This window comes from Vipera ursinii, assembly GCF_947247035.1.
Source record: "Vipera ursinii genome assembly, chromosome: 2".
In the NCBI taxonomy this organism is placed as follows: domain Eukaryota; kingdom Metazoa; phylum Chordata; class Lepidosauria; order Squamata; family Viperidae; genus Vipera; species Vipera ursinii.
Window position 1 is genome coordinate 177,776,133 of NC_139513.1, and position 14,663 is coordinate 177,790,795.

Consider the following 14,663-nt stretch of genomic DNA (forward strand, 5'->3'; position numbering starts at 1 on the left):
CTATACCAGGGGAAGGCAACCTTGGCTCTTTTTTGACTCGTGGACTTCAACTCCCAGAATTCCTGAGCCAGCATAGTGGATAGGGATTTTGGGAGTTGCATTCCTGGCACATTCAGAGACAACAGATATCACTGAGCAAAGGCAAGTGTGCCTTGAGGCTAGCCTTGTTAAAACTATTGTTTTCTGGTCCTTAGTATAGTATCAGCAGGTTTCTTCGATAGAATGCCAAGTTTCAGTTGATTTAGTAAAACAAGGATGCTATTTACAGTACTGCTGTCCTTCTAACCAAGGTCCTGAAATCCGGCCACTGGGTCCTGGGAAATCCCACTGTTTGTAGTATATATATATATCCTATCTCTTCTTCCCCCAGAGCCAGTCTTTTCTTCCAAGGAGGAAATAGTACCTGATCATCATCCTGGACAGATTGATAGCTGAAAGAGGTTAAATTCCTGAACCTATTAGAAACACCACCTGTTTAGCTACATGAAGCTACATGAAGTCTCATTCAAAAGTCCTGTGGAGTATCAGCAGAGTCCCCCAAACCAGGAAACTGTTGACCACAGTGTCTCCCATGCATTCCCATTTGTGCCAAAGGAATCCCTAGACTAAATATATCTCCATTTTAAAACTGCCTATCTTCAGATCAGTGAAGTGTTTCTATAGCCCATCTCTAGAAGATGGCAAATTGCTGAATCTAGTTAATTTGGCCGATACCTTTCTTTGACTGAATGGAAAACTATATGCTCCCTTTTTAATGAATCTAGGATTCTTTCCCCAAGGACATAGTCAGGAGCAATTCCTAGGACTAATGGCTTCTAAGGGGATTAGAAAAGGAACTACATCTTTGTCCAGCAGAACGTGGGTCTTCCAGGTCAAGTACCACCACTTTTCTTTCTTCATGCTGCTTTGTAGGTCTTAGACCGGCATAAAGCTCGGTAGAAGCCACGGATAATGCGGTACATCCAGACCAAATTGAGCATTTCCAAGACAATGCTTGGCCCAATCCAGGCCAGTTGTACACCCAGGCCCAAACGCTCATATTCAGGAGTTCCGTACCAAGAGTACACCTGCATATAATAGCTGGGGATGACAGCAATGCGCACCATAAAGAACACTACTGTCATTGCCAAGCCATTGGCCAAAACAAGCCTTGAAGTACGTGGCCAGCCAGCTGCATCCAGGAACCACCTGAGGCAACACAAAATTTAAAAAACAACAACAATTCAAATGGATGTTAGTCCATTCCGATTCTCCGCCTCCCCCAGAAAAGCAACAGCATAAAAATCACCCTCAGGATTACAACAGGTAACTAAAATAGTTAGATATGAGCATGCAGCAGGGTTGAGGTGTTGAGCTCAGCCCTGTGGCTTTAATGGGGAAGGAGTATGGGTGACTGCTGTCCATCCCTAGAACATAGATACAAGGGCCCCCTTTTCAAGAAACTGGTGCATGTTCTTGGGCAAACTATTGAATTCACCCATTTTGTTTCTTATATCACCAAACTCACCGCAAATTCACAAAGGGTGTAGAGAGTTCCGAAAGGAGACGGAAGTTGGCAAAATAGGGAAGCACCCCACGACTCTATGGCAAAGGAAAGAAATATCTCAGATTTTGGTTTTACCATCCCATGGCCATACTAAAGACTTTGCCTTTTTCAGTGAATCTTTAAAGTTCTAAGCAGAGATCTCAAATCTCTCCTTCTCCCAGAAAGAAAGAAAAGTAAAATATATTAGATAGCAACAGAACAGATAACTAATATAAAAAGACATGCTGCTACCACTAAAATATTCCTTCTTTTTCAAAGATCAGTATCAATATTTACATTTAATATTTAATGCCACAAAATATATTTAGGAAAGTTTAGGTTGCACACATAACATTGATATTTTTACCATGAAATAAATGGGTACTTCCAATTTAAAAACAGTCAATAGATCTGTTTGGAAGGTAAACTGGGTCTCTTACAATTTTAGTTCAACTTATGTCTTATGATAGCTGTTTTTAAAACTAATTTGGTTTATCAAATTTTTGGCGGTCTGTTCAGTGGTAGGTTATTCAACTTAAGCACTTGCTCGAGCTCTTTGGCCCTGGTGCCTTTGTTCCTTCTTAAGTTCCACTGTTCTCATGGGTTTTGTGGGAAACAATTTTGAGTCCTAATCCTAAAGTAGGCAAAAGATGACTGAATTATTTGGGTGTATATTAGAAACCTCAGAAAATGTTGAGTAAGGAGGGGAACGCAATCAGGACAGGCAATTTAGAAATTGAAACACTAGTTCAACCAATCTGCTCAACTGTTGCATACTTTGGCCTTAAATTCACATGATTTTAAATATGACCTTAGATCAATAATTACATTCTCAACTTTTTGAATTTATTAATACATCAGGAACTGTGGACTTTTCACCTACAAAATTACTACTGTATATAACACTGGAAGACTAAATCTATACCTAATCTACTGAAGAGGACTGCTGATTAAGTATGATCTGTCAACTTTCCTCTCCTCTCCTTTCCTTTCCTCTCCTCTTCCACTTCCCTTTCAATAAAAAGAATATTTGAACAATTGGGTCATTTTTTTATTTCATATATGAAATATATTTTAACATTTCATGTTCCTTATTAAATGTAAATTTCATTATTACATAATTTTGTCTTATATATGTTATTTTTCTTTATTTATTTTAATTGGTTTTATTATCTATCTATATCTATCATCTTTCCCATAACTTTGTGCTTATTGGGCTTTCATATTCAATTCTGGGTGACTCATAGGAACATGCAACATTCATATAGAGTAGGGGTGTCAAACTTGCAACGTCACTTGAGTGTCGCCATGTATTGCAACTTTTTTGCCTTTGCCGGCAATGGGGTGGGCACGGTTTTGCCATGATGCATCCGGCCCGTGCGCAGCAGTTTGACACCCATGATATAGAGGATAGAAGTTTTTTGTATACTCCCTCTTCATTGATATGCGGTGATTTTTTCCATTCATATTTCAAGATGAAAAAGAAACTTTGAGGAGAAACTGCATATTTTATTTTTACCTGGGTTCTCTGCCACTTTGTTGAAGTGGTTCACTTTCTGATAGCTACATGTAAATCTATATGTGTGTGTTCTCGTATGATCAGAGACAATTGGAGATCAGAAAGGCACCTTTTCAGCTCAAATCAGTTTGGATTTTATGATAGATTCACAAAGCCAACTGTGATATTTCTTTTCTTACATGGAATCAAAGAAGATTTCAGGAAATTGTTTTATAATTTCTGCTATACTGGGTTAATTAACATTTGGACACAATACAGTTGATCCAAAACTATCTGACAGATGTAGGGATAATATGCCAAACTTCCTGTTGGGTAGAAATTCCAAAAAGTAAAGTAAAAAGTAAAGTAAAGTAAAGTAAAGTAAAGTAAACATTTTTCCTTGGGGTTACACACTCAAGTGTGATAACTTCTAGGTTTTAGCATAGCCTGGGGATATAGTTATTAAACCTGGACTTTTCCCTGACTTGGCTTTATACCAGTACATTATATGATTACTCTGAAAGATGTCTGATTTTTAAAATTGTCATAGGGAGGTTTAAATGCTGGATTCATTAAATCTTCTCTTATTCCTAATATTTATTATATCAAACCAAACCTTTACAATCAGCAAACTTTATTTTTGTGACTCATTTTGCCCTAAAATAAATATCCTAGGATGGGCTTTATTTTTTGGAATAAATTGTGTGTAAAATTTAGTTCTCTAGTATGCTTTTTATTAATAAGGTAAGGAATGCCCTCTGAATCAGTAGAGCAGAATTCTGGAATAATATTGTTTGTCCATTGCATCTTAGAAGCATGAATGAATGTAGTATTAAGGGAAGTCAGATATCTCACATTTTTGGTTGAGAATCTACAACACGAACATGACTTAAAGGGCACCACCTCAGAAATTCAAGGCTTCTAACACCTTCTCCTCTAAAGAGTCCAGTCCCCCATTGTATAGGTAGTCCTCAACTTACAACAGTTTGTTTGGTGATTGTTCAAAGTTACAAAAACACTGGAAAAAGTAACTTATGACCATTTTTCAATGACCATTGCAGCATTCCCCATGATCTCATGATAAAAATTCAGAGGCTTGGCAACTGATTCATATTTATGATGGTTGCAGTGTCCCGGGCTCATTGCGACCTTCTGACAAGCAAAGTCAATGGAGAAGCCAGATTCACTTAACAACTGTGTTACTAACTTAAGAACTGCAGGGATTCACTTAACCATTTTGGCAAGAAAAGTTGTAAAATGGGGCAAAACTCACTTACAAGTGTCTCCCTTAGCAACAGAAATTTTGGGCTCAATTGTGGTCGTAAGTCGCAGACTACCTGTATTGTATGTGTCTTCTGAATGAGGACAACAAAAGCCAGGTGACCACTAGATGGCAGCAAAGAATTAGCATTTGCCATCCTTGGTTCTTTACATTTTATTTCTACTGCATAAGAAACCTAGGTCTCTTCATTCTTTTGGATTGCTCTGCATCTGGCCTCCTTTGTACAGGTCTGGGATTGTACAATTAAAGCAACATAGAGAAGATAACTGTCTCACCCTTCAGGTGATTGGGAGGGAGCAGATGGCAAATACCAGAAAATGTTTGCTCATAGAAGTTGGATTGGAGGATGCTCAGGTGATGGATACTGCAGAAGGCACTGAAGCATGTTGAAGAAGCACAGCCTTTTTTTAAGGATGAAGAATAGTCTTCTCTCCCCCATCCCACCCACCAGAAAAATTAAAGATCTCTGGAACTAACCAATACATATCCATAAGCATATAGTGCCACCAAGTGGTGGCAAACGAAAAGAGAATCCCCCAATGTCTTCCAGTAGCGCATTAGCAGCAACAGATCTAGAATTCAGAGCACAACACATGTTCATAAACAAGCAGCTTGTTTTTACTAAAAAATAAACATATAGAGAATAATTTCACATTTAAGAAAGAAAATGCAAGAGTAAGGTGCTTTCTTTTTCCCCTGTGGCCCTGCTTCAGCTGTGCTACCTGCAGGAATTTAGCAGTTGAGGCTTTTCCAAATGTGGGTAGAAAACATTTCACTCCTAATTTCTTTCTCTCTTTTTATGCTGCCATTAGCAGCACAGGTGCATGGCAAACAGTCTGAGTATTGAGAGCATCTATTCATGAACAACTCAACTAATATTCTGCATACAAAAATGCCCTTCTTTGGCAAACATATTACATGTTCCCCAATCCTTTCTTAAAGTGACCTTTACTTAACCGGAACTCAGCAATCCACTGATTCCTCTGAGTAAATAATTTCAACTAATTAAACTTCCCCAAACAAAACATTTTGTCAAACCAGAGGGAAGGGGGAAAATTTTGCTGTTTGAGGAAGGTGATCTCAGCTAATTGAACAGGCGAGATCAAAACCTCACTAGGAAGATCCAGTCTAAACCAACCTCAGAAGATCACAGCAAAAAAGAGTCCTTGGAATGCAGCTGGGCAATAAAGAAATCATGGCCAAAAGAGAATAAGCAAAAAAAAAAAGGCTGAGGAGAACTCCTGAAAGGAAAATAATTCCTCAGAGCAAATGCTGGGGAAAAGGTCCTTTGCACCAACCATGATCAGGCTCATTGTCTTCTCTCAAAAAGTTAGCCCTGCAATCTGTGCCAACCTTCTTGGATCTTAAAAACAGGCAGCACTGAGGAGCAAAATAAATTCTCATGGCCCCATTTTTATGGAAATCGGATTTTCTTTGGAAAAAGACTGAATTTACCTCAGATTCCTCTAGTATTTTTTTTAAAAAAATCCTATCTGATAGTTAATTTGATAGGCAATTGCAGGTAATACAACTTGCACCAGTACTCAGTCACTTTTGATTCTAACCCTACCACCCACCCCCCATTCACATAACCAGCACATTTATTAATTTATTATTTAACAAATATAGCTGCTCAATTCATTCATAGGTGACTCCAATGCGATGGATTTTTTAAATGTTGTAAGCCAATTACCTATCCAATTATCAAACATAAAAAAAAATTAAAATCCACTGCATAATAAAAACTCATCACAAACTATCTTCCCTTCCCCATGGTTGCAACAACACACTTGAATCAGCCACTTGCTTGGCTTCATCTCCATTTGGGTTCCCTTGTTGTAATACCACGTTTCTAGGGCTGTTCAGAGAAGCAAAATCTCTATATATGATAGAGTCTGTTGCCCTAGCAGAGTCTTTAAGTCTGGCAGGCAAAAGTTGAGTTGAAAACCACCCCAGTTTTAATGATAAAGTGATCTGTCAGAGTGTAAGTGCCTCGGCCAGTATTTCAACCACTCTACCTTCCTAGAAGTGGAGTGGGAAAGTATCTTATATGACATAAAAAGGATGTGGAGATAAATGATTGGCTTTAGTACTATCAATGTGACTGTTTGAAGACAAGAGGCATGTGAGCAAATATTGTAGAATATATATAATATATAAAATTTTGGGGCCATGCAGATGGGACTTGAAATTCTTCTCTAGCTGGAAAACCTGGCTCTAACACACATGCTCTTGCAAATATCAAATAAAAACTTACTTATTTTATCATACCTTCTACATGACCGATTTAATGGTTTATTTGCTTATATGTATTTAGTTTCTTGTGCTGTATAAACTATGTATTTTTTGTAGTAATGGAAAAAAAAGAAAAGAAAAGAAACAGGATAGCAGCAAACCCAGTTCTTCTGAATCTAATCCAATTGCTCCTCTTTAATAGTCAAAGTCGGCCACTTTCAGGAAAATGTCCTATAGTGGGTCACATTACAAGATATTCCCAGTGGCACTGGCTTAAAGGAAGACAAGGGAAAGATAGGCATATGACATTTGAGCATATCATAGGGCAGTGGTAGGTTTGTTCATCTTTATTTAGACATCTGGATCCCACTTGAAAACTTGGCTTTTTCCAAGTGTCAAGCTGAAAAGTTGTTCAAAGCAGTATGGGGCAAAATGATTGAAAGGAAAAGTGCAACAATAAAATACAACACACACGCCCAGTGAGCTGACAACATAACCTCGACTGGCCTCAGTCACTGCAACCCCTTACAAAGTTTTCTCCCTTCTAAGGAACCCTCCACTTCACTGCATGAGCTCCTGGCAGTCTTGCTTTAATTCTTTTGGATGCAAGCTACTGGAAATGTCTTAGTGGAATAATAACTGCTTGTATGCTGCAATGGATCTCACATAGGAGGTATTCCCAGTAGGATTGGCTGAGAGGGAGGCAAGAAAAGACAAGATGATCATTATATGTCAGGTTTATTATAGCAAGGAAAAAATCTTCATAGCAAATCTGAAAGCTGCCTTGAAAGTCACTCCAGCAGTGAAATGGGCAGCATATAACCTTAATCAATAAAATAAAATAAAATAATAAAATAAACCCTCCAGCCTACCTTGTGGAACCCAATGGTGTGGTGCTTACCATAGAGCAGATAGCCACAAGTGACAGCTACATTCAGTTTGACCAACCAAGGATCTCCCCTACAAGAATGAATGAATGGAACAAGGTCAAAAGACAAAGATCTGATATTGGGAGAGGAACCCCATTTCTAATTCATTAGATGCCCATTTCTTCCCCACCCTCCATCAGGCAACATCATATGGCATTATGGGAAAAGGACTTTTTAAGTCATTTCCACCCTAGTCATTCAGAGTTTCTTCTAGCATCAACCAACTTATCTCTGGGCCAATATTTGACAGTGTTGCTAAACTGATGTATATATGTATTGTACACACGCACATATATATGTACAACCTACACACACGTACAAAAGCAGCATCCAAAGGAGCTTGCTGCATTTGTCAGAATGACACAAGAACGGTTACAGCATTGTATTCGAAGCTCCGGGTATTTTGTACATGTGTGTGACTTTATGACACACAAAACAAAACTTGCAAGGCTTCTTTCACAATGATACAATACTGCTTTCATTATTCTGTTTCATTCCCTTCCCCAATATAAAATAGGAGCATAAAGTCCTGATAAAATTAAATGGTGTCCTACCCTATAGAATTATTGTAAATGATGCAGTAATAAATCATCATATAGCTATTAGATTTATTTCTGCCTGTGTTCTTTCTTTGTTCTCATGTCTAGTAATAATATGTTTCTGAACTATTGTCCTGTATGGTTAGTTCTGTTATTTGAAATGCCCATAGAATTCCCACCTCATTTTTCAAGATAGAAAATCAATATTTAACTCAGAATGTCCATGAGGAATGGTAACTCACAAGAGATGATAAGCAGAGGTATTAATATGTTTCTGTCAGGACCCACCCCAATCCACATCTTAGGAAAGAAGAACTCTTGGAGACAGGACAGTTTCTATGAAATTTTAATTTAAGGCCAAGCCATTTGTTAGCAAAATGTGATCGGTGGCAGGAGTGAAGTTGCTATAGCAGGAACCATTATTTCCCAGGCTTGAGAAAACTGTTATGTCAATCTTTCAACTGCAGCCACCTTGAAGAGATGGGAAGACAAAGGAAGATGGCTAGGACTTAAATTCTGAAGCACAAGCATGTACCTTTTCACCCCTGTGTACTGTCTTAGGCTTCATTTTAAAATAGCTAATCTAGTCAAGTTGTGTCCATGAGTCTTCTGCAGCCAAATCTTGAATGAGCTGTTCAGAATCTAGAGTGCCTTGACTTTCAGTCATGCCATGTGCAAGGCCAAACATGGAAACTGGACAAGTGGGAGCAAACAGGAATTGGGGAGAAAGAGCAGAAAGATTAGGTATGCTGTAGACAGAGACAGTAATGGTATCTGTGCCTTCTTAGCTTTAGAATCTCCTATCAGCTCAGCCCATTCATTGAAAAAGGAGGCATAGATCTATGGGGCATATGTGGAATGGGGTTAAAGGAGTGATTATGGCTTGGGCAGGAGTGTTTGCACCTTTTTAGGCTCAATGCCAGGGCCAATTCAAATCCTCTTGCCTAGAGTGACCCTGTTTCCACCCTCACATCCTAAAATCAAAGTATAACAAAGACTTATTCTTTCTCAGCATAAAACAGTCATTGTGCTTCTCAACACAATGAAAACAATCAGGCTCATAGGCACCTCCTCCTCTTCTTCCTCTCTTTCTCTCTCTTGCCAGGGAGAGCAGGCTGCCAAATCCAAAGATGTGTGCCCCAGGAGACATGCGTGCAAGTCGGTTGACTGTAATTTCTTACCATATAGGGTTGGCATTTATAGCATCATCATACCAAAGGATGTAGAGGCAGAAGAGGCCGACTATCACCGCATGGAGAGTAGACACACATCTAAAGAGGAGAACACATAAGGGTTATTTCATAATTGCAGCCCTAGCCAACAATCTCTCTCTTGCAATATGCATGCAATTATTCTGTGCAAAGCACACTAGGCGTGGAACATAACCTCTCAAGTTCCATAGAGATTCTTACAGTGGAAAGGCGAGAGAACTGCAAATCTCGCAACCATTCGTCCAGCCACATCCACCAGAGCCTCTCTCTACCTGGAATTCCATTCACTCTGCTTGACTGAAGGAAAGCTGGAGTAGCTGGGGCTCAAGGACAAGGACAGCTGGGGGCTGAGGGCTGAAAAGGAGAACTGGAAGAATACGAAGCTGCCAGCCACAATGCAGTAGCCCAGGCGAGTGAAGTCCTCCATTGAGTTTCAGTAGTGCCTGCAAGTAGACAAAAGGGTCTGTTCGGAGGAGAGAACAGAGTTGTTAGACTCTCTTCCAGCAGAAGGCCTCAGAACTAAAGGCAGAGACAAAAAAAGGGACCAATTTTTTAAACAGAGAGAATTTGAAGAATCAAGACTGAAAATAATAATGACTAGACAGAGAAAATAAATAGTTGTACGATGAAAAACTCTCCCTAAATCTGATTGTCATATTGGGAAATGGAAGCGGGTCAAAAGGAAGCGGATCCTGGGGGTGGGGGGATAGGGGATGGAAGTATTGAAAAAAATCTGGGAGTGTTGGGTTGGCAAACATAGGATCAATCAGATTCTTTTGCAAGAAGAGAGAAATAGGGAAAAAGAAACATGGGGACAGCAAACAATATGTACAGCATAAAAAATTATAAGAACATCAAATGAATTCTGAAGGGAGATGATTAGGAGAATTAACAACATATAACAACCTCTATGCAAACCAAAAGACAAGCAAAAACGGACACAGCCATCTTGCAAAGTAGAATCCAGTTGTATGTAGGACTAAGAACGTGGAAAAGGAAAAGAAAGGCCCCTACTAAAAACTGATTACTACTAATAAAAGACAGATAATCAGTGGAGGAAACTTTTCAGTTTGTGGTCCTTTTTTGCCCACCAACACTATCACAATCTAATTTCCAAAACGTTTCTTGCCCACCAGAGACCTATCGACTGCCACACGGTGGATTTGATTTAAATCAAGTCGATTTAATTCATGATTTAAATCACTAGTAAAAAGGCTTTATTTAAATCAACTCGATTTAAATCACAATTTTTAAAGAGAAACTGTCATCTCTGTCACACAGCAGCTCCTCCTCTGACCCGCTATTGACTCACCAACAGTCCCATTCACTTTAATGGGATGGCTGGTGATGCAGCAGTGACACAACAAGGTGAGGGACGTGGCAGGCAGCAGGTGAGTGGATGCCCGCTAACAGGCGCTGCCCTGATGGATCTGAAATGACAGGTGCTCTTTAAATGCAAGGACTCATTCTTGCTGGTAGTTAGAATTTTTAATATTATTGTGTGAATGCATCAATGCAGTACATGTTATCTCAGCTTGCAGAGCTTGGATTTATTTAACGAGTTTACCAAAAATGTAAATATTGCATACAGCCTCATGCTACATAACTAAGTTCCACTTCATGCTGAGTAAATTAAATTATTAATATATCTTAAACAGAAAACTATCTTTAGATAAATTTTTACTCCAAAAGCATTTTATTAAAATAAATTTGATAAAAATAAAAAAAATCCAATTTAAATAAAAACAATCCGGGGTTTTTTATTTTTATTTTAAAGAAACATTGATTATTATCCACCCTGGGCTGCCATGATATCCATGTTGTGATTACAGCGTGGACACATCAAATTTGCATTAATTCATTAGCAGTCAAGCTGGACTGCTGACATCATCTTTACTTCAGAGTAACTTCATGTACCAAGTAACTATTTGCTGCAAATCAATATACAGCTAACTTTATGTGTCTATTTATTTTTTAAACCCTGTAATTCATTTTATCTGTTTATGTATATGATTTGTTTGGCCACTCATGTCACACAGGTGACTTTGAGTGTACAAAGCTTAAAAAACCTAACTTGTAGCATTCAACCTCAGCTCCCAAGGTTAAACAACAGCCCCACTCAAAACCCAAGCTGTGTAATGGTTTGCAGTTGACCACTTAATGATGGTTTGCCTGCCCTTTACTTGAAAATTCAACAGAGTTATGATTTTCCTAGGAAGTTTATTCTAAAGTCTGCTTTTCACTTGAACTGACGTCATGCTACTTATACATTACTCACAATAGTAATGCTCACAAGACAACCTGTTCCCATTCTTTGTTCAGAAATCCTTTTAAATATTTCTAAACCTAAACAGATGCCCACAAAGGATTACTTCAATTTGGGGAATAGAACATTGCATAACATCAAATCTGAGCTGTATGGCAGAAGGAAAGACTGTGAGATCACAAGCTATTAAGCAGGGCTCAAGAAGGTTCAGGAATGTGGGTCTAAAGATACAGGCCCAGTCACTGTCTATTGGAGGCATTACTTTTCATCCAATCTTCATATATGAAACCTTGTAGTTTTAGACCAGAATGTGCATCTAGAAGCTCATCAGTCTCGCAGCAGGAATGCCAGTTATTTTAGCCCAATCTTTAATCTTATACAATAAGATTTGGCCAGTTGTTACAAAATATTCTTAATGGGTATTCAGAGGATTTACAGATTAATGAAAAACAACAGTTCAATTTATTGAGGCATACAATATATTCCTATGCATCATTATCATCCTTTACCAAAGCAAAGCACAGCACAATACAAATTAGGAAAATGGTATGCCCTGCAGGATGATTAAGCATGTAAACTTAACTCTTCATTGTTTTAGGAAGAGGGCTATTTTGTTTCCTTTAGCCCATTCAAATGGAACTGCTGCATTTGAAAGAGAAATGTACTTTACATATTGCAATCTGTTTCAAGAGTCTACTGAGGACTTGGGTCTGTAATAAATATATTGGCAACATAAAGAAAAAATGGAAATTAAAAATGATATAACATTGCCTATCAGAGATTAGTTTTCCATCACATATGGAAAGGATTTCAACAGGCAGCCTCAGGATTTTGACAGCATTTAATTATCTGAGTTATATACAAATGTATACTGTAGGTATATAAATTATTGTTAACCACACAAGATGCATTCACACAATATACTAGGTTAAATTGTGGTCTGATAAATTCTGTGTATTGTGTGAACACATCAGAAAAATGGATGCTTCAAATGGAAATAACAGACTTAGCCTTGAAAAGCCCATCTTGCATTTAAGGTACGGCCAAGGATGATGCTAAGAAGTCAGCTAGATAAATAGCCATTAGCCAGCCTGATTTCTTTAGTGTCCATCTGGATATGCTAGCACTCTGCACTTTCTGGATTCATACATCACAACATGCAAAATATTTTTTGTTACTTCATGACTAATTATGTTATACCAACTTAAACCACAGATTACTATGTGTGCAGAGTGATCTGCAAACTTACCAGATTCCTGAAGAGACGATCCCCATACAAAACCCCTGCCCCCAGAGAAACAGCTGTAAGAGAGGTTTTCAGGTTGGATTAAAACTGATTTACCCAGCCGCATAATCTAGAATCAGAGACTTTTATACAGCTACTTTCAGTCTAAAGAAACTTTGGACTGAAGGGACAGACATTCTGCCCTGTTTACCGAGGGCAGCTGGCAGCTGTCTCTTGCCTCCTTCCAGGAAATACTTATATAGGAAATGACCACCTTCTGCTCAGCCACAGTCACTTCCACTAACCTATACAGTTCCGACATGTGTGTCTCTTTTCAACATCAGACCTTTTCAAACAGTAGCCCATTGACATGGAACTCACTCCCCCTCCTCTCTTGAAGGGTCTTTAGTCATGGTTTCTTAGATCTGGCAATTTGAATTTTAATATTGTGGTTGCATTTCATAAATGTGTTGTTTTTGTTACATAAGCCATCTTGGATGGTTTCAAATGTCAAATTCCAGTTGCAGGATATAAATTTTTAACATTAAATGCAGCAGGTGTGCTTCATTCAGGAGCTTCCTCAACACTTCAGGCTGCAAGGACTCTTTTACATTATGATAATAACAATCCAAATGAGCTTTTCCAGTGGTGAAGCAGAACTATTCACTTTAATCTCTTCCTTGCTGATGATAGATAGATAGATAGATAGATAGATAGATAGATAGATAGATAGATAGATAGATAGATAGATAGATAATATATTCCTGTTCCCTACCTGTAGACTATATAGTTCATTTATCTTTGCTAAATTATGCCCTGAGTTAAACACGTTTGATGCCCTCAATTAAGTACTAAATCCTCTGAACTTAGTGTGACATTTCCCAAGAATACCTCGGGAAGGAAGGGGGGGGGAGCGTTCCCATTTTTCGACTCTGATTTGTACAGGCTCACAAACACAGGCTCATAGAACCCCCTGTCCGGGGTTCTTCTGATGCAATGTCTTCACACTACGCGTTACATCCCTCCGCTTTGAGCCGCAGGGCCGCCGAAAGGGCGACTGCTTTCAGTTCCTTCCCCGCAAAAATTATGGCGATGGAAGGTGCGAGCGCGCCAGGCTCAGTCCCCAAAACGAGGAACTCCGAGCGCCTCTGACGTTTAGGATCGCGACCTGCCGAAGCATTGCAGTCCATGCCTACCGCACACAGCTTCTTTCCTAGCAAAACCGACGCTCCTCCCGCCCTTAGCCAAGCAGTAAGCCAGCTGGCGATCGGGTCGACTTGACACGCCAAGCGTTGTCGCCCTTTGCTCAAAATGATCCCCCCCCCCGTGTATGTTTTGGGAGAGGAGGGGCTTCAAGGAGGTCAGCTTGTAGCTCGTCCTGCCGCGCCTTCACCCGCGCGGGGTACTCACCTCCCTCCGGGTGTCTGGTGCCTCTCTTTCGGCCGGGGGCACAAGTACGCCCACGACGCTGAGCCTGTCCGGGCGGGACTTCGGTCCGATGGCCATCCCCCCTCCCCCCCCCCCGACGGACCAGCGCCCCCCTCCGCTTCGGCCAATCGACCATTGCCTCACAGCCCCGGTCCCGCCCCCGCCCCGTAGACTAAGAGAGGGAAACAGAGAAGCCAAAACCTGGGTGGGGCGAATGAGTTGCCTCCCCCCCCCCCGCGAGTGCGCTGCCACGGAACACGAAAGGGAAGCCCTGCTCCACGTTGCATAAATTACGTTCAATTCCGAGGCTGCTTATTTTCCCTTTTGGTTTGCCCGGCTCTCCTTTTCCTCAGGATTTACTCCGCCTCCCGCCCATCCCCACCCTGCGCAGACTACGACAGTCATAAATCACACGATCAAGGTAACACGTTTCCTTTCCCTCTGATCTCCCAGGTCAGCGAGCAACCCTTTGCCCCACGGGACCCCGGCTTACCATCGAACGCGGCCAGCATGTTAACGGAGACT

The 14,663-nt window shown here is 40.0% G+C and overlaps 1 protein-coding gene across 13 annotated transcripts in view; it reads right to left on the reverse strand.

Annotated features, from left to right (window-relative positions):
• Positions 1–14,214, reverse strand: part of CNN1 (calponin 1) — an 81,090-nt gene extending 66,876 nt beyond the window's left edge. The window contains exons 1-8 of one of the 13 annotated variants that reach the window (XM_083354712.1): positions 14,121–14,214; positions 12,735–12,787; positions 9,421–9,662; positions 9,190–9,279; positions 7,442–7,500; positions 4,783–4,877; positions 1,508–1,581; positions 1,104–1,188 (exon numbers count right to left, since the gene is read on the reverse strand). In XM_083354712.1, coding sequence (XP_083210838.1) covers positions 1,104–1,188; positions 1,508–1,581; positions 4,783–4,877; positions 7,442–7,500; positions 9,190–9,279; positions 9,421–9,503 — 486 coding nt within the window. In that variant the 5' untranslated portion in view covers positions 9,504–9,662; positions 12,735–12,787; positions 14,121–14,214. The other 12 variants (XM_083354713.1, XM_083354710.1, XM_083354701.1 and 9 more) reach the window with 12 other exon arrangements.
• Positions 14,215–14,663: the final 449 nt, after the last annotated feature.